Source organism: Diadema setosum, chromosome 8 (genome assembly GCF_964275005.1).
Source record: "Diadema setosum chromosome 8, eeDiaSeto1, whole genome shotgun sequence".
Taxonomy (NCBI): domain Eukaryota; kingdom Metazoa; phylum Echinodermata; class Echinoidea; order Diadematoida; family Diadematidae; genus Diadema; species Diadema setosum.
In genome coordinates this window covers 922,795-950,431 of record NC_092692.1, presented here as the reverse complement: position 1 = coordinate 950,431, position 27,637 = coordinate 922,795, and the positions used below count along the sequence as shown (strand labels likewise).

Here is a 27,637-nt window from a genome sequence, read left to right as displayed (position 1 = left end):
TTGGTTTGTTGATGACAAAGTAGTGGACATTATAATGAACCAATTCTTCACAACTGTAGCTTATGAGTGCAGCTCACTGAGATATTGACTTTGTAGACTTTTGCTCCTGTTGGAGATATGAAATGTAAAACTAATTTTTACTGTTCAATAAGATATTGTTTTTTAGTCATACCTGCACCTTAAAATGAAATACAGTACTTATATATTATTTGTAATTTTTGTGCAAAAAGTGAGATTTTATTCTTTACCAGGACTTAACACTAAAATAATCTATATTGACAGTAGTGAAATGTACAGTACAAGCCTACTGCCTTGGTCTGAATGTGCTTTATAAGGCATGCTTAGCTCTATTGTCAATGCATGAAACTGCAGAATGAAGTGAATACAGCCACAGAAGCTAAACTTTGTTGATACTGATCACTAGTATTTCAGCCTACCACCTACCGGGTACTTTCACCCATACACCAAATTGAATGTTAAGTTTGTTCTCTACAAGACACAATAACACCCTGAATATTCTGTATGTTGACGTGAGTTTGAAAGATAAGGATGCAATTAGTTTCAGAAAGGTAAATTAAAGGGGGTTAACTTGTAAATGAAAGTTTACTTGGAAGAGAAAATTGTTTTTACTATGAGTGTGAAATATTGCTATGTCAATAATGCACTTAACACCATACATATGCAGATAATGCTCTTAAATTTACAGTCGTTTGTGCTGATATTGTCAGATTCTCTTCAGTTCACTCCTGTTCATATGAACCCTGCAGATAAGGGTTAATCTTTCCCTTTAAATAACATTGTATCAATTAATGTTCAACCTCGTGAAACAAGATAAGAATAGAGTAAGAACAGATTCATTACATGTAGCACAGCGTCCATAAAGGATTTCCTACCTACTGCATACATCTTATATTTCACAATGCATTTATTTTTTTGTAAATTTTGTGGTGTTACAGCAATACACCTGTGCCATATGTGAAATTTTGTTCAATAAACATCAGGTGCCTCTTACAATACATTAAATAACTTACTTCTGAGTTGGTCTCATAAGGTTACCACCAGTCAAGCATCCTTTACATACTCTCCGTAGTACATGAGCAGGGAAACCCTGTTGAAATGATATTGCTTACGAGTCATCGCTTTTAACGAGGTTAATTCCACTGTCCCAATTTTCAATTGCTGTATTTTTAGCTGGTCTCTTGTTTGGCGTGTTTACAATGAGATACTGGCAATTACCAAGGAGGTACTAGGTTTGTACCTCCTTGCTATAACAAGGTAAAATCTAAAGTCCCAGTGATCTGCACCTGTCATTTTTCAGTATGATGTAGTTACCTTGAGTAAGCTGGTCAGTATATGATACATGTATTTGTAGCACCTTGTTGATACTTGTCCAATCGGAAGCGAATGATACCTTCACTGAAACGCTGCCAAATAAACTTCTTGATTGCCAAACTATGTAACAACTCTTTATCTGGTTCTGTTTTGTTTTTAATGTTCTATTTTTTTTTTTTTTTTTTTTGCTTATGGCTTCTGCTTCACTATTTGGAGTGTTATGTTCATTTGTATTTGATTTGTGTACCTTGAACATGATTGGCCGAAAAACTGGAGACAATATCCCTACAGCGCCATCATTTACTCCAATAACCGCAACACTCAATCATAGCTAAAACTCCTATTCCAGGGACTTGACATACATTGTATTAGAGGTTGACTGTCATTTTACCGAGTACACTCACTTCTTCCATTTCCTTGTAAACCATAGATTACAGTGCACTCCCATTATAACGAAGTCCTCAGGACCAGCAGTTTTCTTTCTTTATACAGTATCAGAATTTTGTTCTAGCAGCAACAGTATATGAAGTACATACAGATATATAGGCCGAGACGATAATTTTGGGACCTGCAATTTTCTTCATTGTAATGAGAATTTACGTACATGTATAACTGTGTTCATTATAATGGGAGTGCACTGTAATATTACAAATATACGCTATGGCAATGACACTCACACACCGACACATACACGTGCACACATGTACACATATACTTTCTACTCCCATAAATACAGTTACCAGTAATTCAGTACAACTAGAAACAAAGGTTTTGCAAAAGAGAATCTCTGGTTTTATTCATACACTAATTTTTTTTTTCATCCTTCATTGTCATGATTGAGATTTGAAATTTAAATCACAATTTATACAAAACATACAGTGCATTTTCACCTTGTAATCTGTTATGAAAAATTGTTTTGTACCTCTTTAGCCATCTGTTTTTGCATTACACATAAACAACACTCTACATGGAACTGTCGGGGGCTCAAATTCTTTGGTATCATCTAATGTCATGAGGGCATGTGAGCAAATAGTGTATTAACCCCAAACAAGCTGATTAATATGGACACACTTCCAAAGACACTTTCATCATTCGATACGACAGTGTACTTGAAAATATGGATGAACAAATGAAGAGTAATCACAAATACCCATGATCAGTGACTTCCTAAAATAAGTTTTATGCTTCATCTCAAAGTACTGCATCTCACAATTGCACATATTCATGTATTTCTTTTTGACATCTTTTACCAACTACAATGTACCACATCATAATCATTACCCCTTGACGATGATGTTCAAACAGCTTTAAGCTATAACAGACAGTACATGCATTTCGATATTTCAATAGAGCTGCTCTAAGAACAGGTACATACATGTACATATATTCCATACATAGTAACTACCTAGTATACACTTGACCTTGTCAACCTCTAAACCTGATTGATGCATACCTGCATATCATGCTGTCTTCTGAGGATTTTAGAGTCCATTAATAATTAGAACATTGTGGATTGTATTGTACACAAAAGTTGTACTTTTTTTACTGTTTCAAGGTCTCATCAGAGGGATTAATCCCAGCAACCATCATAGATATCGGGTTTACTCTCAGAAACATCACTTTCAAAAGCATTTTCAAAGCTATGTCATAAATTGCTTCATAAAGAAATACCCATATGCCAAGAAGGTTGGCTCACACCATGTTCTAAACATATTGCAATGAAGGAATATTGCTGCATTGCAGAATGTATAATGTATGTATTGTTATACAGTGCCAAGCATTCTAATATAGGAGTGTTTGGCTGAAATCAATCAAATTATGTAAAGAGCACAGTGATGAGCAAGAAAAAGGTGTATTGTGAATTGCATATCAGCATCTTACTTCTTATGAATAACAACAAGAAGATCCTACACTTCCCTGTCCCCCCTCCCACAAGGATGAAAACATGTGGCCAGGTAGAGCTATACAAAGATAGCATTCATATTTTTGAATAAAGTGATTCAAAGAAAGACATTTTAGCAAAATGTACAGTGTATAGTAATCAAAGAACTTAAACACAATAATGCAACACAGCAACACTGCTCGGATATTTCAGAGCTTGATAGAGAGATAACAATGTTTCAGTGAGGGTATAAAAACATTCTTCCAGTCGTGTTATCAGGTGGCTGTATCCATAGCATGCCAAAGTAGAGTGAGCGGTCAGGGAGCTTGAAGGCGTGAATACTGACCAGGAGATCTCGAGCTCCACCTGATGGTCAGAGGCTGGACCAAGAATTCTCTAGCTCCATCTGATGGTCAGAGGCTTGTTGAATGGCATGTATGGACAGGTCAAGCTGAGTTTCTGCAGAAAAAAAATTTGACAAAATATGGAATGTAGATTAGTTGAATCTTAAGAATTGCATTACAGAGCTGTAAATGGATGGAATACTGTGAAAGAGATACATCTACACGAAAATGTGAAATAGGTCAGAGTAATAGTCTTCAAATATTTTTGCATTTGATAGCTTGTATTAAATTTCCATGGGATAAGAGTTATGTTTCTTACATGTATAAAAGAATAACCACACTGAGATTAATTAAATCTTTCACTAAAACTGGTATTTGGTGGTTGTTGTTGTTGTTGTTGTCGTCGTCGTCATCGTCGTCGTTGTCGTCGTCATAATTCATATAAAAGTTACTTCTTTTACGTTGACCACCATTCAGCTTTGCACTGGTCTATATTGACTAATCCTGAGATTGCTGGATCTCAGTGCTCACTTTTGATAATGGTTCCCACATCTATACACCTTGGAATAGAATCAAACATATCCAAATTAAAAGTCAGTCACATGAATTAATCATGCATGACGTAGGTAGAGGCTCACCTCATAGTCTTTCTCATACAGTAATTTGCAGGCTTGTCCATTGATGGTTGCGGATGTTGGTTGGGTTATCACACCAAAGATGACGGCACCATAGAACTCCATAGAAGAAGACTCGGCAAAGCCATCATGGACAATGGTTGATGTTACTGTGTTGTTTGCAGCCGTAAAGTTGAATAAGATGTATTGTCCCTTCTCAAAGGTATCTGTTGGTCATCAGAGTACAGACACAAAACGAGTTGAATCATACAATTAAGAACAGGTCAAGTTTGGGTCAAGTTAACTTGTTATAAAATGTCAATGGATGTGGGTGTCATCTGTTAGTTTGGACTCCTGACCATTGAGAAAAAGGCTCTTAGTTCAAACTTCATTTACAGCTGGCATTGTTTCTTTCAGAGGGGAGAGTTTTATGGACTCTTAAACAACTGGTCTGGGGTCCAATTCTTGCCCAGAACATATATCTTTCTAAAGGCATGCTTACACTTTTAAAGCATAAATTTTCCTGTATTAGAGCACAATATCACAACTTAGATACATATGGACCACTTCAGAATGAAAATGAGATCAAATTGTACTCCAATACTGTAATCTTTTGCATGGTACTATTAATTGTTATAGATAGCACTGAAATAGAGCTTCCCTTTCTAGAAAAAGAATGATTATGGAACAGCGTCAAAAATGTGATAGTGTATGATATTGTGAGTGTATCGGCCATTTTGGCTGTGTCTGTAACTATAGCAGCATCCAATATTGTGGCACTGTCTGTGACTACTATTGGTTACCATGGTGACTGTGGTCATGTGACTCACCTAGGCTCTCCCCATCATCCCAGTACATCTCTCCAGCAGCGGTCAGGTCAATGTCCAGACAGACTATCAGCATAAAAGGATTCCCCCTGGTCTGGTTGACAGTCAAGCCAGGAATGACCGATGGGATGATTTTACTCCCCCTCAGGTGGATATTGATCTTATTAAGAGGAGCATCCAGGATTTTGGACGTTGTCTTCGAAACTGTGATTGGTGCAGCCTGGGGATCAATCACAATACAAACCAAGATAAAGATCTTGCAGCTTAGTGCACTAGCTGTCTGGAGGTTTTATCATGATTTGTCTTGTACCTTTTTCTCTGTCAAAAAAAAACCAAAACAACACCAAACAAACAACAAGAACAATTCATGCTGCCAAAAAAAAGGGGGCCATCAGCTCCAATTCTCAAAAATTTCACGCTGAGAAAATATCTTGCTTTACAGTACTCTAAACTGCATGTTATTACCAATACTTGTTTTGAACAAGCAGGCACTACTTTTGTTTTCCCTCAAATCTCTTAGAAAATGAGCCTTACAACAAGCCCTTGCAAAGAAAAGTGAGCTAAGTGTACAATAAGAACAATTTGTTCACAGTATTTATGACAATATAATGTATCAAAATCATATCTTCATTCTCTCACTCTATTTATGAAAGTAGAAATAGACTTTTCATCAAGCTCTTCCAATATCAACAAAGTGCATTTTTACATAACATTGGCAGAGATTAACAAGTTAAGTTTGATGTTTCCATTTCTAGCTCAACTACTAGATATATTTGACTGAGAAATGAGATCATCATCTATTCTCATTGACATTTTCAAATATTCATTCAAACATTTCCACTTTTTCTCTGTTGCCTTCAGAACAAATGAATACATATTTGACCTTCCACTAATATTTTGACAAAAGTTAGAATCTTGTGAGATATCTATCACATCTGAGCATTATTTGGTCAGTCTTTACTAAGCCCCTTTTCTGTGTTATTCTTGATATGAAGTGAAATATCTTTTCATTGCTTTTGCATCCTTCTTACCCCGTAGTTGTCATACCACTTGCTGGGTGGGAATGTGGCATTGACGGTAGTGGCCCCTTGGGTCAGGACTGGACTGACCAGAATAGCCTCGCCTATCATGAACTGGGTGTCTACTAAGTAGAGCTCAGGAAGACCTGGGAAGCTGTGGGATGGTGCAGGGAAAGAAGGGATCAGAAAGGGGTAAAAAAACTCTACCAGCACTCACTGGTCACTCTGATGACTTCATACTAACAGACAGACAGACAGACAAAAACATCAAACACACATACAGGAGGAAAACAGAACACATCCATTGATACATCTCAATTACCAGGACAATTCAAAATTTATGTGCATGCCTTCACACCTCCACCATGACATGGATGCATACCATGTCACATGTCCTTGCAATTAGACACAACTTGCCATCCTATTCTGCTGAAATTGTTTACGGTTGACAAACTACTATAAAACCAGAAATATTTGCATGCATTTAAATTTCATGAATTTCACAAGAGCAAAGATTCACAAAATTACAATGCACACAAAAGTTCTTGCCTACAATATATGCATTATAGCAGTGGCAATTCATGACAATTTCCTGCCCCAAAAAGGCTGTCGGCTCTAACTTGCAAAAATTTCATGCCACCAAAATATCTTGCTTAACAATGTGAAGTTTGCCCGAGTTTGTCAAGACACGAGTAGAAATTGACATAATGAAATGTATTCAGGAGAATCGGGTAAACTGAAGAGCGCCTTGTGCAATCTTCAGGAGAGGAAATTTCCATAAATTTGAATGTAGAGTCAACCTTGCTTAAGTCAACCTCGCATAACTCAAATAATCGCCTGAATAGTCAAAGGTATCTTTCAAATCTTCTTCTCTTTATATTCTATTGATTTTAATCCATCTCCAGTCAAATTTTTCTCTAAGTTGAAGCTATTTCCTCAGTCCAAATTTATTCGACATAGGCAAGGTTGATTGTACTAACAAACGAGTCTATCAGCCAGAGAAAACATGGTGGGTTTAGAAAACTTACTCAAAGAAGAGAGGACGTGCCACCATGCTGCCGTTGATGTGCGCCCTCATGAACCAGGTGTAGTAATATGGAATGAGGGAGTATCGGATGAGGAGAGCATCACGACTGGAGTCCTGGCTGGCTTTACTGAAGACTGCTGGATCCTGGTCCTACAGGGACCACACAGGGAAATAGGGACAGAGGACCAGACATAGGGTTAATATGGAACCAATTCACTCATATCTTGGGGAAAACAGCCTCGTCTTGGTACAAAACATAACATATGAGAGCATACAATATATCTAAGGAGCTTGGGGTTTGCAATCCTTTGCTGTACTTGTTTACATGCCCATGCATTACATCATAACATGCATGGTTTTTATCTAATTCTAACCTAAACCCCACATATAGACATATCGGTTATGATGTAAGACGACCCTACAGAAACGTCATGGTTGTTGAGCAGTTAATAGACGTGAGATTTTGTGGTACATCAGAGCCGAGTAAGTGATTGGAGTAACCAAGCAGGGGAGGGTATGGCAGGGGGTGTTCACTCCTTGTACAGTAAGGAGCTTTACCACTTTTAAGCTGTACATCATGTGATCTGGCACATACTGAATATGATATTTTTACTTATTCCCATTGAAAAAAAAAAGATTGTCCAAAAATGTGGCAGGCAGGCCACACATTTATTCATTAACAAATACTTTCAGAAAATCTGTGCTATCACTGAAACTAAAGAGTACCAGTATAGATGTGCTAGACAGCAGACAGCAGAGCATGACGTACTGTAAAACGAGGAATGTTTGCATGCATTTCAATTTCGCGTGAGCCAAAATTCGCGAAATTAAAATGTACGCGAAAGTTCTTGTCTACATTATATGCATTAAATGTTAGAGGCAACTTGCAAAAATTTTCATGCAGCAAAAGAGGCCGTTGGCTCCAATTCGCAAAAATTACATGCCGCGAAAATATCGTGTTTTCAGGCGCGGTGGAGCACCCCAATTATCTCGCAGAAATCCATCGGCAGCCGAGCCTCATTTGCATAAAGTAAACAACATGTACTCGCGTAGTTGAGAAAAAGTAAACAACTTCTCAAGCTAATAACAATTTCAGGAAACCTATTTTCGGATTAAAATTGAGTTAGTTTGAATTTGAAAACATGTCCGAATATGCACATATAACATATTAAAGGATTTGACAATGATAAAATGTGAAATTTTAGCGAAAACCTGGCGAGCAAAATTACCAGAAATATGCCTCGAAAATCATCCTAAAATTCACGAAGTGTGATTGCGGAACAAAAGCGCCATTCAAACAAAGTACACCGAAATTCATTTATCTGCTTGCATTTTAAATTTCATACCATAATATTCCCGGCCATGGTTGTGTCGGAAAAAAACAGAAGGTGATGTCAAAAATGACACGAACGCAAAGCGTACAGGTCGGTCCCATGTATAATTAATCGCGTCACTGTGGCGTTGCATGTCACAGCACACACAACGCACTGCTGCATGCAGCGTGCGCGGCAGCAGCTCAGCAATCACCGCCGTGCGACACTCAGCAAAATTGACTGCGTCACATGCAAACCGGTAACCAACAATGAGCACGAAATCCTGAATCTCACGTACCACGCATGCCCAATATTACGGGAAAAGAAATGACGTCATTTTCAATTGTTTCGCCGACTACAATTTTCTATTCCAAACCCTGTAGAAACAAGTTGATTTCTCAAAAAGTACAGGTGGTACAAAGCGAAAACTTTCACCATATATGGATTGAGGCCTGATGAACTTATGTTGCCAGTTTCGGACACATTGGAGCCCGGCCATAGTCCAGTCGGAAAAAAACAGAGAGCATGTTTTGCGAGAGGTGATTTTCAAAACGCTTTAATATCTCAAGTTCTAGTGCAGCAAATTTCATAATTTTTTCATCAAAAGGAAGGTTTTTAAAAACTTAGATAGTGTGGGAAGTTTGAGTTTACTAGCGGCACGCATAGCGGCACAAGGAGAAGGTAAAGATTTGACTTTTTCATGCACACAGTTTCGGGCAGCCGTGGATGCCCGTTGGAAATTCAAATAGAACGGGGCGATAATGAGATGCAAATTGGGGTGCTCCACCGCGCCTGTTTTACAGTATGCTCATGTGGTAAATCTTCAGTCATCTCATGTCAGAGTTGGTGTACTGAGACCTTTGATTCTAGGATCATCAACATGCCAAAAAATGATCAACACTTCACAGAGTATAAAGAGTCACATCTATATATAAATGGATCATAAATGTGATACATAGCTCTAAGCTATTGATTGAATGTCTGACCTTGTTGCCCAGTCCATTGTGATTCCGTGAGAAAGGATAAAAAGCTCCTAGCTGCATCCAACGTGTGCACAGCTCTTCATTGGTGTTCCCACTGAAACCACAGATATCAGCCCCAACCATTGGGATGGCAAACATGTTGAAATTCAGGATGCCTGGGGGAGGGAGAAGTAAGCATCTTAATTCAGGACAGATCTTTTTATGATGTATACACATGGAGAATGCAAAGTGTTGTACAATGTGAATACACAGACATGAATCGTGCCCAGTTATCAGTAGATGCATGGGTACCAACAGCTTGAAAAGTAAATGTACTGATTCATGTATTTTCTCTGATCAGTACCTAATACATGAGTGTCCATACATTGTTCAGTATAAGACATTCACTGAAAATAGCTGGTGCAGTAACAGTTCTTTCACATTTGGAATTTACTTCCACAACACATCACAGAGGTAACAGTACATATTTTCTGTCTACTCTTATATATTTCCAGACATAACATACAATGTACAAGACACTTTCCTAAGAATAAGTTCAAATTCAATTTGATGAAAGCACAGCAGTAAAACGTAAATAATTTTTGGCTTAGATAGAAAATGGATACCGGTACTCATTTCATTTTATACTCGTAAAGGCGTACTCCACAAACATCCAGAAAAATTGCTATCATAATGACAGCACACAAATATGTGGTTTTATACTTTTTTTTTTTTTTTTTCAATTACACCCACAGCTACATTGTGTGGAATAATTTAATAAAATGGCACATTATCCAGTTTCTGTTTAATTTTCAGTAAATGACTAGCAGAATAGCTGTAATCATCTCTGAAAGTTATATTTACAATATGAGAGAATGGAAACAAGAATATAGAATCCATGGTGCATGAAGTCATAGTTACCTATGATGGAGTAGTGCATCTCAGGCCACTCGCTGCGATTGTCTCCAAGCCAATGGCCACCATAGCGACCAGAGGAAGGGAAGGAGGATCGGGAGATGATAAAAGGACGTTTCTTGAGGATGTTTTTAAGGGTGCTGTTAGAAAGAAATAAATACAATATAAATATTTGAGTAAATGAGAAAGAAAAGAAATAAACACAGAAACCCTCAGACTCAAATCTGCATTGTTTCCATACTGGTAAAGGAAAAAAAAAACCAACAACAATATTTACAGAGTATTTTATGCTCACTTTTCTTTTTCTATTCAATTTCTGCTCGACACTTTGATGGCTAGTTACAAATTGTTGTTACAACAAATCCTTCACACCATAGTACTATATACCTATGTTTGTTGTCATAATGTTATGGAGACATGGATAAACTTTACATCTTGCCATCTTGAGCTTTATAACACTGAAAAGAAGACCTGGGCCCCGTTTTATCAAAAGATAAAATCGATTTTAAGTTTCCTTACTACACAGGCTGCCATAGACTTACAGTTGAAATCAACTATATAATCAATTTTAACTCTTCATAAAACAGGGCCCAGGGCCCCGTTTTATCAAAAGATAAAATCGATTTTAAATTTCCTTACCACACAGTCTGCCATAGACTTACAGTTGAAATCAACTTTATAATCGATTTTAACTCTTCATAAAACAGGGCCCTGACATCAGAAGATATTCATTCCTGGTAAGATTTGCTTCATCCCAATTACTGATATTGCTCATTACATTCACTCGGGGAAAAAAAAAAAAAAGTTTTAAGCAACAGGCCCTGGCGTTCACAGCACAGGTATTTTTGCTTAAAACTTTTCTGATAATTTGATATGAGCCGTCATTTTCCAATATCAAGCTGGTGAAGAGGACCAGCGTTTCTAAAGTACAGTTGGAATAGCACAGTTACAGAAATAACATATTCTGTTTACTTACTTGAATGATACCATAACTTCAGAAATGCCATACAAGCTGTGCAGGTTATAGTGGAGTGAGGGACTTTGTCTGGCTGATGGACACACTGTCCTGGAGTAGAGCTTCTGACCAACCACGGCTGGAAGTCATAAGAATATTGGCCTGCATGAGTCCTGTCTCTTAAAGTTATTCACACTTTATTCAAGTGTAAAGGAATCTTCTCTTTACACAACAGGTAGGAGCCTTAAAGGGTTGTTGAAGTACTTATTTTATCTTTATGGTTATTGAATATATGTGCACATATAACAGGCATTAACCCAATTTCAAAATACTAGTAGTGCATGCTGAAAATCACCCAATTTCTAAATATAGATGCCCTTTGCTGACATCATTAGCTTCCAGCTGCGAGGTGCCTCGCCCAAGCAGAGCACACTCACGCTTTAGTGTGTGTATGCAAACCTCAAATACTTGCAGCACTAACTCCCAGGTTCATGGACCCTATTAGTGAAAATATAAAACATTCTTCAAAAATTCATACAAATTCTCAGATTGATACCAAAATTGAATTAACTGTTCCCTGTATCATTATCAACTATTCCTCCAAGTTTCAACCAAATCTGCTCTCAACTTTTTCAGTTATTTTGCACTCAGACAATCAGACAAACAAACAAACAAGTGCAAACAAAAACGTAACCTCCTTCCTTGGCAGAGGTAATAAGATGATATGACAAGAATATTGATTATTCCAACAATGTATTACTGGCACAATGATACTTCCATCAAACAAGAATGAAAGGACTACCGCAAGAAGCCCAATCTAAACCATGGTTTCCTGATCAAAGGATGTTCACTGTGAACAGGAAATCCTGGACTGGAAACAAAACTCTTTACTCAAGCTTGCAAAGGATTTTTGAAATTAGAACTGTTTTGAGGGAGAAAGTTTGCAGAGACACTGGTAATAAATTGATAGAATGATCAATATTCTTGTCACATCATTTTATCAAAAAGAACTGTTTTAATGATCTTCACATTCAGTAACATATTAAACTAAATCTAGCAACAGTAGCAACAATATCACAGAAACATTAATCTCAGATAAAATATTCTCACAGATAAAATATTATCCTGAATGAACAGTAACAGTTGGGAGTCAGTAATGGCTAACTTCAAATTTCACAGCCTGGTAGTTGATGTAGTTGAGTTCAAACAATGATAGTATTATTGATATTTGTCAAATATGCCTAGATCATTATTGATCAGCAACTGCTTATACATGTAACTCTTAGTGACCCTATCACTGGTGTACATTCTCTTTAAACAGGACAGGAAATTCTAAATTTCTGGTTTCAGGTCTACCTCAAGAGGGTATAAATGATGAACATGACTAACCTGGTACATATGGAGGGTTGTTGTATGAGTTATCTGGGCATCCATTTTTGGTTCCATCAATGAAGTTCGATGGTTCATTCATATCCTGAAGAAGATATCAAAATGACTATTTGATTTAACAAAATCATATGAATCTTCCAGATAACTTTTAGAACTTTTTTTTCCCACTTCACATTCAGTCAAATAGACCAACATTGGTGTTGTGCTATTATGACACCCAGCTTCCTTTTTTTTCATACTTCAAGTTTCATACATCAGCGGAAGAGATAATATATTCACACTCCATATCGATGAAGCAACAACTGATTCATACAAATTCTCCATTCATCCTGGGAAACTTGCACCTGTAACCTTATACCAGCACAAATAAATTTAACTAGATTTGTAGATTCATCTTATCTTTATGTGATGAAGAATAAGAAGTAGAACTGTGTTACCAATTCAAAGACAAGCTGATAATTTGTGCACGAAAATCAGTCCAAAAAATCATTTGACAACTTTTCATGTTACATTTGTTGTATAAATCACCTCTATGATATTCCAATGTTGAAAATCAAACGAGTCACTTCCTGCTTATAATTTAAGAATATCTCCATTATAATCTAACTTGCCAGTTGAGTTTTGAAAGATGAGAACTACTCATTCTGAGAAAAATACATTGTAGTGTTTGGTGCTTGGTACACTGAGCATTCAAATCATTCATACCAGAACAATTATTATGCAGCTTACCAAACAAACTTGCATATTCGTGTCATGATATACTACATGTCAATTATTTTTTATTGAAATCTATACGAAACAAAAATTATCAAAGCATTAAATTTTCCTATCACCAAAAAAACACAGTCTATCAAAGTTTGATGTCTTCCTACCAGCCACATGCCATCAAAGTCCACAGTGTCATGAAACTTTTGAGCTAGAGTCTCCCACCAGGAGGAGGTGTTGGGATGGAACCAGTCTGGGAAGGCGGTGTCACCAGGCCACACCTGTCGGCAAGAAGAGGAAAACTGATGATAAGGCAATGTATCATATCCTTTCTTTCATGGCATACGGCTATTGAAAATAGAAATAATCTAGTAGTCACTGCCCTTGGTAGTTAGTAAGGAATAGCTCCCTCATATGAAACAGGCTGACTGTTGTTGTTGTTGTTTTTTTAAGTGAATATTTTCCTTTATTCAAATATTTCTCTGAAGGTATAAACTAACAAGACAATGTACACAATACAAAAAAAAACAACAACAAACAAACACATAAAACATGGGTAGACATGGATATTTAGCAGAACATAATTGAATGTTACTTATTTAGGAAAAATCCAAGCTATTCATTTGCCAAATATTAGGCCAGAATGTACTGTAAGTCTTTCATTTGACAAACCCCCCCCCAAAAAAAAAAAAACAACAAAAAATTGCTCATAAACATAATACATGACATATTTTTTCATATTACTGTGAAAGAAGAACATTCTCGATTATGTCTTAAAGTAGCTTTGCACTTCAAAAATTCAGCATTCACTCTAGTCAATTGGAGAACAATTCATTCATCTATTCAGCTTGCACCCGTTTCATCATGTTTTCATATCTTTAATTTTTCCTTTAATTCTTTCTCCTTTGACTTCACTTGTTATTCTCACATATACACTACATCATGGTTTCAGTTACATTTTAACTTTGCTAATTCAATATCTAGATAAAGACAATTCCAAATAAAACTTTAAAGAATTCTAATAAAAAACCTCATGTCTTTTCTGTGGAAAATGATCTCCCTGTTGGAACATTTCAGCAAAGTCCTATTTTGACCATGACCATCTGAATCCATGACACTTGTATGCTCTCAATATCTGAAGTTATGAAAACTACACTCATTTTTTTTTTCACCATGGTATGTATCTCAACATCTTTTTTTTTTAATGTATATCGAATTATACTGCTTGTGGTAAATTCTTGGATACACTTCAAACTCATTTAACTCTAGCAATATCCTTTCAATGTAATAAGTAAAGTGAAATGAAAGCTGTTCAGTCATTTATTATTCCAAAAGACACACCTGTCCAATGAAGACCTTCCCATCCTCAGTCTTAATGAAGACATTATCTGTTATCCCGGTGTCATACGGAGGGTACGTCCCTGGGGTCTGGGAGCTGCTGATGGCTGGATCCTGGAAGAGGGTGTGGCAGGGGGGCAAAGTTACATCACTCTCTACCACTCGTCTACAATCTGAGGATGAAGTCTCATACATGTAAATGAAGGTCTTGATTGGCAATTAAGTGGCTATTATGACACATAACATTACAAAAGATGACACCTTCATGTGTAATTCAATACAATTAACTTGATCAATTAATCATATCTCTGTAAAGTATCTTTCTTTTTTTCTGGTTGATGCTGAAAAAAAAAGTTATAACAGTCCAGATCAAGCATTTTTGAAAAACAAACTGAATAAATGTAGTTTTAAGTTTGTAAAGTTCGTCAACATTGGATTGTACTTGACTGGTATCTCTGTGTGTGAGGACTGCCATATTGGCAACACAAATAAAAAGCATACCCGGTTTTGTCTATAAATAGAATTTATATGGAGTTCAAATACCAGTCTAAAATGGTGATACATGTGAACTCAGCTGAAAGGCTATCCTTGAAAACATGATATCCTACAATGAATGACAACAATCAGATATGGACCACAGCTAAGATCCTGGCATTGACACAATGATTTTATGATTATGTTACTATGTAGCAAAGTCTTAATTTTGAAGCAAACAAACAAAAGAAGCATGCAAATGCTAGCCAAAGCATGTCAGTGAATGTTGCAAACAATGTATGTACCCTAAAAACTGAGGACAACAGCTTAATTTTGCATGAACACTTCCTATTACTGTCATCATAAAGAAATGGAATGTGATTGATGATTCACTTTGCATACAGCATAAACATGACATGAGTTTGATGAATGCAGCACTGTTCTTCAATACATGTTATTAAACCTGAGGATTTCACTTTTAAAAATTATGAGTGTTCTGTAAAGTTGCTCATGGCTAACGACAGAATTTGTATCTTTGATGCAAGCCAGAGAGCTTAATATCGATGCATATTCTGATATTTTGCTTCAGTTGTGTCTAGAGAAAATCTATGATTTTCCCTGAAAGGGGGTTGGTCCGACATGACGAAATGTGGTTGTGCATTTGATATTTCGAAAAGCAAAGCAAACAACTGCTGGAGGGCCACATTTCTTTACTTTTTGTTCTGTCAGATTGAAGAAATCAAAATGTATTTGAGGGGATAGCTGAAAACATAAGGACATACTTTTTGAAATATTCCATTGCTGCTATGTCATGGTATTGTTTTACTATAGTACATGGTCTATCATTTGGTAAGTGATATAATACATCTTTTTTTTTTGTGAATGGCACCTTCACTGATTAGTACTACAAAAGAACTTTGTACAAATCAAATCAAAGAATGCGAGCATGAAAAAGAAAGTTGCAGTGCATGACGTACAATGATGGGAATGTAGTGCTGACCATGAGCATGAATGTTTGCAATCAAGTCTGGCAGCGAGCCAAACGTCTCCGTATTTAAAGTAAAATCCTTGCGGCCGATGGAATATTCTATATCATTCCACTGTACATCCTGCATGCATTGAAAAGAAAATAATGCAGAGTGGACTGACGTTATCATGTCTGATGTACACAGCAAAAATGTAGCAAGAAAAGACAAAAGAATGTTCAGCCATATCAGTCAATATAAACTGGATGTTGTCCCATTGCACGCTTGGTAATATACAAAGGAGAGCTCTTTGGTTTTGCTTTGTTATTTTGTCCCTGACTCAAAATCAACATTTCTGCGCTTTGATAAAAGCAGTTATGATACAGGTTTTGGATTTCTTTGTACTCACGTTAATAGGTAAAAGCAAATACAAACAAAATCATTTGACAGAAACTAAAAGCGTACATAGTAAAGGGGAAGTCAAATAGTTTCTAGTGACGTACTGACTGGTTATCCAATTTCTTTATCACATCTCTCCCTTGTTACTAACGGTGATCTCTTTACATACACATTGACTGATATTGCAAACACTGCTTTTGTCTTTGGACTACAAACTGAGAAAAGATTGACAAAAACACTCCTCGTCAAATGAGAGGTCATGAGCTACTCCTCAACATACTAAGATCATTATGTAGCGCTGCCCGTTGTCATGGAGATTGCTGACTACATTACTCATATCATTATATTTGGTTGGATCGAGCGTCCAGTCACGGTGGCTGTTCATGTAATCGATGTCATTCCACTGGACATCCTGCTCAGAGAAAAAGAGTGGAATAAGTTAGGAACACAAGGCATGCCTACAATTAGTGAGGCAATCATTTCTTGAAAAACATTTTTAGCTTATAAAATTAATAAATTCGTAATGCAATCCACTGCTGTTATCTAGCAGTCTACAAGGTAATTTAATAAGACACATTGACATGAAATCTAGAGCAAGACCAATGTTCATGAAATTGGTGTCCCTGTAGTCATGCAAGAGGAATAAAAATTAGATCAGTGTTGTTAAACATACATAGGGCAATTACCATAGATTTTCAGCAGCTACTGATATCCATGCAGTCAATTGACACTGCAGTACAGAAAAAAAAACCAACTTGTATCACATTGCAACTTTATAATGTTCTTCAACTGAAAGAGGAAAAAGGAGTGATAACATTTAGTAGGAAGCATGTGTAAAATCCACCTTTATCAATTTCAGCCTGTACTATCAGAGATAACTTTGAGAAAAACATCCCCAAAGCACAGAAACTGAAGATAATCTGCTTTACAAAAAACAATGGATTAATTCCTGCAGAAACAGGAAGCAACACCTGAAAAATTAGTTATAAAAAGATCATTTGACTTTAGGTGACTTTTTATTACTGCATTTTTTAGTCATTATGTAAGACATTTCCCCCAACCACCCCCAAAAAACAAACAAACAAACAAACAAACAAACAAACAAACAAAACAAATCTGGCTCCTTTAAACAATGACAGATACTAATGTATAGATTATTAAACCCACTTTAAAGAACAAAGATATTTTCTCTCATATCCAGACCTGTGCTGTCTCTAGAAGAGTCAAGCCTTCTCACTAGAAGCTAACAAATGAACTCTAAACATATGGCAAGAAATGACTGCCACTTGGATCACATACCACTGACTGAACCAAAGCACCCACCTGGGGAATCATTGCATTGCGCATCCTTTCTACTACAGCCAGGGTGCCGTTGGCTGAGTTGTAACCCCAGCGGCACAGGTGGAAACCAAGGGCCCACATGGGAGGCATGAAAGGCATGCCCACGATCCCATGGTACTGGCGTACCAGGTCTATCGGGTCTGGACCAAGCAGTATGTAGAAGTCTAGGATCCCACCGATGGTACGGTAAGTGATGGCTGGAGCTGGCTGCAGGATGACATCTATAGTGCAGGGAAGAGATTGGTGTGGCTCATGATTACAGTGAATCTAGCACAATCTGGTTGAAAGTCATTTGAAATCATCTCACTCTGTTATGGCAGCTTAAAAGTGTCTGTTGCATGAAATGTTTGTGATTTAATACCATGGAATCAGAAAATAAATCTTTTATGACTCGACAGGTCTTGTGATTGGCAGATTGGTAAAACCTTCATTTTTTTTAAATCTATAACTAAACTTAAAAAGTACAAAGACTATTAGGTATTAAAGATATGAGAGAAGAGGGAAAAATATAATTTTCAAATGAATAAATTACATTTTGTCAGGTTTGTTATAAAATCACAATTCCAAAGTTTCCTATATGTACCAGTTTTAATTTATAGTGATATGTGTATTGTAGTACTTTTGTATGTTCCATTTGTCATGGTCTTGAAGAAATACACAGGTACCTTACAGTAATTAGCCAATTGCATGCACATACAAGTAGACACTACAGGCATTATTACAGAATATGGAACTTCTGTCATGTAACAGATAAAATATTGAAACAATGTCAGAACTGTGTCAGTCTATTTTCATTATGTAATCATACAATCAATCTTCCTGCAGGTGTTTTTTATTTGAGGGGAGGAGATTCACTCACCCATGGCATTGCTGTTGAGAAGGAAGACTCCGTGAGCCAGGCCATCTGGCTCCATGTTGATGTAGAATGGATGGACGCCATAGAGATTGGAGTTTAGCTGTGTCATGTGAGAGGTCAAGTGACACACAGAGAAAGATACTATTACATGGGCTTCTGAAGATGAACTGATTTTCTTGTAACATTCATTTCCTCTACTAGGATATAACCTGAGTTTATAATCAACAACAGTCCGAGATGGCCATAAATCCATACATGTATATTCATAATACAGCTGATCACACAATAACTTTGTTTAGGTGTGACAGAGAGAAAATCCCTTGAACATCAACCTCATTTGTACAACAGTTAAGTTCAGTGGTCTCTGAAATACACTCTTTTTTATTCAATCAAAGCCATTTAATTGTGAATAGCACTCCAATTTGATGATTATAATATAATCATCAAACTGGAGTGCTGTTCCCAAATAAATGGCTTATATCCATAACTCAAACAGACTGAAAAGACAGTAAATTAGATAGAGTACTAAAATGCTTGTCTTACAGAGGGTGGTTGGTCTCGTGCCCAGAAGGTGAAAACCTGCCAATTAGTGGGCAGAGACAGGCTGCTCCTATGTTCACCAAGACCATAGATGAAGGAGGAGCTGAGGGGGGCTGACACCTGGATGAACTGATCTGCATAGATGAAGCCTGGGTTGATGCTGGTGTTGAAACTGGATAAAACAAGAATACTCCAATGTTCATCATCTGCTGAATAGTGGTAATTGCTAGCAGGCATGACACCTTGTATTTCTCTAAAAATTGGTGAATGAAATGACATATTTGTAACGGAGCACTCACATTATCTATTTTCTGGAGATTTAAATAGCTAGGGCTAGGATACTCTGACTTGGTACAACGAAGCTATAAACATCGCCAGCGCAATGTTTTCAAAGTTGGGGGGCCCACTTCCAGGTTCCATGAGCTAACAAGCACAAAAAAAGGGCCCTTCAGCGCAACTTCTGGTGCCGCTTCCGGGTTTCTTCAGCTGACAAGCAAAAAAAAAAAAAAAAAGGTCTCCAGTGCAAAAACATAACCTTACTGCACTCACACTTCAAGGTTTCCATCTATTTCTTTTTAGTGCCACTTACGCACTTCCAGGGTAAACCCCCCCCCCCCAAAAAAAAAACAAAAAAACAAAAAAACAAAAAAAAACAAACAAAGTGGGGGGGGGTCCCAAAGTGGTGACACATTATGTATTCCTTTGAATGGTGCAAAAAAAGTGGGGAGGGGGGGAGCTCCCCCCCCCCCTTCCACCGGCCATGATAAAAAATATATACATATATAACAAAATGCCGTATATCAGAAAGATCCACAACAGTATTAGGTCACATAAAAGACAACCTTTTCATAAAAAAGATAAATTATTGACAACTGTCAAGGCTTGGAGTCATAACCTTGTAGTTAATATTCAGTCTCCACAAAGCCGAAATTTGATTAGTAAAGTTTGATTTACAATGCTAAGGAAGAGTGGACTTTGTTTCAATACATTAATCAGCCTCCTATGACCGGAGGTGACAGAGGAATGGCATCTAATGTCATACTCACACCTACTCATACACAGACCTTCACTTTCCAGCAACTTTGATACAATGTACCAGTTTGTTCCGCCCTGGCCAGAACAATGGTATTAATAGTCAAGAAACACCAAGGAAATTGACTAAGATGAAAGAAGATACTAACCTACCAATCCCTAATTTACCATTTGTAATGGTGCCTAGAATATATGATGTTGTGAATTTGACAACACAAGCACTTTAGAGATATTGCAGTAAAAAGAACATAAAGAGTGACATCATGGCAATTGACTATCTTTTTCTCTTCTTTTTAACATAAATGACAACATAAAGTTGTATGCTAAATCATGAAATACTGCATAAATGGCATCTTGCCTAAACCCTTTGCAGTTTTAGCTATGATACTATTAAGACTGCACCACAAGGCTATGGGCACACTTTTCATTACTTTTTTCCAATTCAAAATTCAGGTTCACATGACAAGAAGTACATAAAAACATAGATACTCTAAATATGGAAACACCTGGAACAATGGTGTATTGTGATATTTTGTATTTTTTACAAGCTCAGCTGTGTCATGTTTCAAGAATTACCAATAAAAAAAATCTACCTGGTACTCATGTGACTCAATTGTTAGAATGATATACAAACAGATGAAGGCAACTATTACAGTTGGGCAACATAATGAAATGGAAAATTCTGGTATTTTCAGACATAAGCAGAGGATCTCTTTGTTCTCTCACAGTGTACCATATGAAACTTTTCCACACTTTCCCTTGTGTGTACACATTAAGTAACAAAATGTATCTTTCATGAATTTCATAAGCTAAATAAGACCTGAAGTAATCCTTTGAGGGTGCTAGTAATTGGTGTTGAATTTGACAGTATATGACCAGGCAGGGAATGACACAAAAGTTGAGAAACAATTCCAGCAGAAGTTTGCTGAACATCACTGCCGAAGAAGTCCCAACATTTTGTTTACTTGTCATAATAAGTTGCAAAATCTTCCCCAGCCTGTGTGTGGGTGGGGTGGGGATGAATGTGGCTGTGCACATATTGGGGGGGGGGGGGATGGCTCATGCTAAGGGTTTCATCTTGGAAGCAAAACTGAAATGCTCCTCAGCACAGCACTTTACTGGCAGAGAGGAAGGACCATCAACTTACATGACTTCCCCTGTGGATATCCTGAAGACTGTGATACCAAAGGGAGGGTTGAATGCCACCTTGTAGAGAGGATTGCTGGCTCTCTGGGTGAAAGGTGGTGTGTCAATGGGCACCTCGTACCTTGCCTGACTGGAGTCATAAATCTGGGAAGATTCAGCAGCAGAACACAATGGACATGCAGGTCATCAAAGAAAACACTGCCATGCATGTAGATGGCATAGTAATGGCAGCAAAGAAAAGGGCAACTGAGCAACTTTCACTTTTAGAGTAAATATTAATGCATTTCACATATAAGTGCTAAAACTATCATTTTATGACTTCCACAGATTGGTATTCACAACTCTCACTACCATTACATATATACAGTACATATCTCTACAGCTTTATAGATCAAGGGAAGTATAATAGTCATGTCAAGTGACTATCTTGTGACGTGGTTCATGATTCATTATTCCAAAATGAAAAAAAAAAGAAAAGATGATGGCCACACTTTAAAGAAGCTTGCTTCAAGTAGTAACATTGTCCCAAACAATTCATAGCCACTGGAATTCAGAGTTCTGTTGATTATTGTCCTATTAGAATAGGACAATTCAAACATCCATATAAAGCACATTGTGTGTTTCAAAATATCGTTGCGAATACTGGCACAATCATTTCATTTGAACCTCATTCTAATCTAACTTTACCTACAAACTATGAAAAGCAATATTAACATACATTCTTTAGCCCATTGAAGACTAGTCCCGAGTATTCTTGGGCTTCGGGTAAATAGGAAATGGGTCTTACGAGAAAATCAGACTGAAATTGCATCTCACTAGATTTTAATTTCAAGGGTAAGCGACTACAACCATGGTCTCACTAAACTGATATTGGTCAAAATTTGAGGAAGAAGAAATGTGTATTGCAAGTAAACATGGCACAAGAGAAGGATGGCATGCACTAAACCTATTATATAGTATTAACTCAATCGATTTGATGTTGGCCAGCATCCACATTCAAGATCAGCATGTAATACAACCCTTCTCCCCCACATCAACCCTCCTCTAATATCCCCATAAACCCAATGACAAAATACAGACCGATCTTTCGCTCGCCCATCTTCCTTGCCTAACCCCTCCTCCTCCTCTTCCTCCTCCTACCATTCCTTGAGCTCTTCCACCTCCTCCTCCTCCTCCTAAACCCAATTCCCCTTCTCCAGCACCCAAGTGGTGATAAATTTAATGATTTACCAGCCATCTTCACACTCAACTCAAGTTGATGACAAGGAAAGCTCAACATGTCTATTTCTGATATTATTTCCCTAGTGTAGGCTGTTGCCTGTACATTCATCAGAACACAAACAAAAATACATTCACAACATTGCATTGCTTAATTGGACACTAAACTTTTTTTTACAACATGTAAAACCAACATCTGATCATTCAAATCCAAATCCAGCAAAGGCAAAGCATGTTAATTGCATATTATGGTTGGGAAACCAACTCTGTTTTTGTGTTAGTGTTATAACTTATAGTGTTACAAAGGTAAACAGGTTTCTCACCTTGATCCGAAGTCTATTGTCATTTTCAAAATACGCATCCACCTTCAAATTCACGATGTCATTGGGATAATAACTTTTCGTACTCCGAGTGAGATTGACGGTGTAGCCATAGCTCGTCGGCTGGGCTGCCCCGTTGAAGCTGTAGCCAGGATAGTCGGATGGGTAGTAGCAGTAAGGCACGTTGATCTCTGGACCGCTTTTCGTGGTGTTCCAACGCCTCGGTGGCTTCACATCGCCCGACTTCGCCGGCGCCCAGCAACAGCCTCTCGCCTCGCATTTCGACTGCGAGGCACCAGACTCTGGGTAACAGTCGAAACGCAAATTGTCATTTGTTTGAGTACATTGCAGCGCTAAAGAGGCCCCGAAAAAGAAGGAGAGTAGAATAAAGAGCCTCTCCATTTTTACTATTTGAGGGCCACGGCTGAAATGGAATAAGCAGGGCGGTTCGAGAAGGCAAATCTCCCAAATGCCGCCAGCTACCAGTAGCTGATTTCGCAAGATCTACGGGGTGGCGGCGGGCGTGCCCGCCGATGCATGATCGATGCGACGCGACGCACTAACTTATGTCGAGGGGAGTCACATGTTGCGTACAGTACAGAAGCCCAACAATCATGTGACTGCCTGAGTATTTTCTTAGCACTGCGCTTCATCACGTGATCGACTGATCATTGCATGATAAACGAGACAGCAGAATGGTATATACTGTAGTTTGAATAGTTTCTAGTGGTTTACCTTTCCTCTTCTTCCTCTTTTTTACATTCTTTCATATCAAATAATTGACATCAAATTTATACTGCAACCATAAAAACAAAGAAAAAGCAAAAAAAAAAATGAAATTGCATTTACAGGGATATATACATGGAGACTGCCAAGTTAGTATACTCGTTCACAAGGTATAATGAAGAGTAAAATCTTCAGTAAGTTTAATGATTGTCTCGTTTCAGTTAAACATTCCACTCGATCGAGATTGAATATGATGATTTCTATAGAAATGGGCCTTCCTATACAATTCCTATGTTGACTATAGGCCCTCAATACTTGAGAAATGTAGAGATATATGTTTGTCGTAATTTCATTTCTAATATTCAAGTATATAGGTGTGATGGTAATAGGCCTACATATTCAACACTACAGCTTCTGACCACACGAGCAAAGAGAGTTAAGGGTTTGGGACGAACACCGATCTAGGGCTTTCAATAGCTCAGTCGGTAGAGCACCTGAGCTATGTCTAGTAATCCGGAGGTCTCGGGTTCGAATCCCAATGAAAACCCATTTTCTTTGCTCAAAGTTTTCACTATTTATTATTTGTTTCTGGTCAGTATTCCCTTCCTTTGTTTCAATATGTATATATATATATATATATATATATATATATATATATATATATGTATATACATTTAGAAAAAAAAAGTAAACACTTTTTCAAGTTTACATTTCTCACAGAATATTTGGCTAAAAGTCTAATGTATTACATTTTTATTTGGCTATTAACCTGGTAGGTCAATAAAAAGGTAAACTGTATGCATGAGCGAACACCTTCGTTTAAGTTGCAAAATAAAGCTAAGGACCTCTATAATATCTTTGAAGCCCCCCCCCCCCCAAAAAAAAAAAAAAAAAAGATTAATGAAGGCTAAAATAACAAAGGGAAATGAAGAATGTTCTGTCAAATCCAAATTCAAAAGAAATGACAGAAGCAATATAAAATATATGTGTGTGTGTGTGCGCACACACACACACACACGCATTTATAATCTTCAAGATTTTTATACAATCATTTATTTACATATAAACATGCATTCACTTGTATTGTTTAAATTTCTTTTATAGTTATTATCAATAATTATTGACACACATTTTATACACCTGTATATATCATATGCACACCATGCACACTCATACAGATTAATACTTTCTTAATGCTATGTATTTTTGACAATGATAGTGTTATTGTATTGCTGTATATCTTTTGTATGTCTATCATGTCTATGTATCTATGTTATATGTGTGCTTTGTATAATATTATGTATAATGTATCAATGTAACTGGGTATGCATGCAAACATAACAAATATCCAGAAACAAACAATAATATTGAATTGAGTTAAATTGAAAAAGAAAATGGTAGGAATTTAAATTGATTTCTCAAATTAGAACTAGAAATGTCGCTTTGGCGACTGGTATGCCTCCGCCATAATGCATGATTTTCCCAATAGGTCTAGATAGTACATGTGGACACTGTGTGATTACATTTCCACAAAATTGGCAAAATATTGGAATGACAAGTTTGTCACAAATGTGTTGAATGTTCACCTTCCTTGATGTAGGTTTAATTGGATGAATAAGAGAGCATGTATCTAGGGATTTAAGGACTTTAACTTGACTTTGACCCATTCATACATTTAGGCACTGAGTAATTTTCAAGGTACAGGTGTGGAGAAAAAGTGCAATTTCTGAATTGAATAATAAATTGTTACCATTTTCATCTGGCCCTTGACCCTAAAATTCATAAGATAATTACTTTCAGGTAGAACGTGCATAATATGTACTAAGTTTCCAGGTAACTTGAGCCACTTCCGAGATATGGAGGAAAAAATTAGTTCAGCACTTTCACTTGATCTTTGACCTTTTGACCTTTGAGGCAAAAAGAGAAAAAAAAAAAACTTTCCAGAGAATTTCTATTAGGTTACACACGCATACACCAAGTGTAAAAAATAACCCTGCTGGCATTGCATAAATATGAGGCTAATAGTAAAATTTTGAAGTCTTGCACTTGATCTTTGACCCCTGACCTTTGACCCCATGAACCCTACATTCTCTAGATAATCACTTCCAGTCAGTACATGTATATACTATGTTCCATGAAGATACCTTGAACAATTTTCCAAGGTACAAATGTATGGAGAAAAAAAAGAAGTTTTAATATTTTTACTTGACCGTTTGCCCTTTTGAACTTTTGACCTTTGACCTCATGACCCAAACTTTCACCAGAGAATCTTAATTGGGTAATACATGTATACACTAAGTTTCAAGAAAATATCTTCAGGCATTCAATAGATATGGTGGAAATAGTGAAATTTTATGTATTTGACCCTGACCTTTTGACCTTTGACCTTTGACCTCATGACCCAAACTTTCACCAGAGAATCTTAATTGGGTAATACATGTATACACTAAGTTTCAAGAAAATATCTTCAGGCATTCAATAGATATGTTGGAAATAGTGAAATTTTATGTATTTGACCTTGACCTTTTGACCTTTGACCTTGAGCATGTGCACCCAAAAGTTGATAGGCACAACTTCACCCCCTAATACACATACATGCCAAGTTTCATTAGGATACCTCAACAGGTTTCGATAGTTACCTTGTCCACAAAATTCATTACGGACGGACGGAAGGACGGACGGACGGACGGACGGACGGACGGACAGACGGACGGACGGAAGGACGGACGGACGGACAACCCGAAAACATAATGCCTCCGGCACCACTTCGTGGCGGAGGCATAAAAAAGTGTTAATGATATACTTGTATTTGATTCTTGAATTTGTCTCATGAACATTCTTAAATTACTAAATTAAAGTATTAAACAGATACATGTATTCTGCTCATTTAATAATTTTTGTGCCCTTGCTCCCTATGTCATTTGAAGTTTCAAATCAAACATCCATTCCATCAACCCCAAGCTAACAAACAATAGGTAAAATACATTTTCACGTAGTATCATTACAACGTTGTAACTATGCTATCAGCAGAGTAATCCAGTACTACTGTAGTATCTCTTGCTAGATACTACCATCCATCATTGTAACGTATTGGTATTGTTTATCTCAGTCAGTTTATGTGGCCACTGACGGCGGTCCTGAGCAAAGAGTTATGTAAGAAACACAATCTGGGAGTCTGCACTTGTGAAGTCTGTCAATCAATCCATCTTGTGCTATATAGCCTCCTTGGCATGACACAATTAAAGTGAACTTTTGTAAAAATTTCTACAGGTTAAAAAAAAAAAATATATATATATATATATATATATATATAATTACTGAATACTAAAAATAAAGAAAGACAACCTTCATTGGTAATGTGATATCAATAAACAGGTTGGTGATATTTATGACACATGATAAAATGTGCTTTTTTATCATGTCGCCTCATGAATATGATCTACATATTGCATCACAATCTTGAAACTGTCCTGTCTTGGAAATTACTTTGTTCTTTTTCTTTTTTTAATCTGCATTTACTTTGAAGGGATTAATTCGGTTTGCCCTTCAAAAATGTAATATGTGAGATGCTGAACCTCTGATATAGAGGGCAACAAGTAGCATATACCATCAAACAGGGTTTAACAAGGAGTGGCTGGCATACATATATAGTACTGTATGATTTATTATACCTGTGGGAGATGGATAATTAGGATCTTGCCAACTGGCATGTGATCATTGCAACCAAGATCTCTACATCTAATCACTAGCTCTCTTAGGTGGTTTGAATTCACTACAGAAAGTAGCTACGGGCTGCTGCTATCACCTTGAGAACAGTACAGACTGATTGAACCTCAGAACCTCATGTAACACCCACAGTGAAATCATTAAATGATGCACTGTAATTGTTGCATGCACTTCTCCAATGTCATTCAGCAGTCAAAACATCACATACACTAACAAAAATAAAAATACAGCGGGCCTTTGCATCTTGTAAAACATATTTACTTTTTCTCCTG

The 27,637-nt window shown here is 37.0% G+C and overlaps 1 protein-coding gene across 1 annotated transcript; it reads right to left on the bottom strand.

The window, feature by feature from the left end:
- Window positions 1-2,125: 2,125 nt before the first annotated feature.
- On the bottom strand, window positions 2,126-23,323 carry LOC140232369 (lysosomal alpha-glucosidase-like). The gene is made up of 17 exons (XM_072312495.1): window positions 22,917-23,323; window positions 21,377-21,519; window positions 19,201-19,369; window positions 18,661-18,757; window positions 17,784-18,022; window positions 16,741-16,872; window positions 14,626-14,736; window positions 13,452-13,565; window positions 12,580-12,664; window positions 11,212-11,329; window positions 10,242-10,375; window positions 9,345-9,496; window positions 7,047-7,195; window positions 6,031-6,172; window positions 5,003-5,219; window positions 4,197-4,399; window positions 2,126-3,673 (listed from the first exon to the last, which is right to left on the bottom strand). The coding sequence occupies exons 1-17, from the start codon at window positions 23,313-23,315 to the stop codon at window positions 3,611-3,613; spliced, it is 2,667 nt and encodes an 888-aa protein (XP_072168596.1). The 5' UTR covers window positions 23,316-23,323; the 3' UTR covers window positions 2,126-3,610.
- Window positions 23,324-27,637: the final 4,314 nt, after the last annotated feature.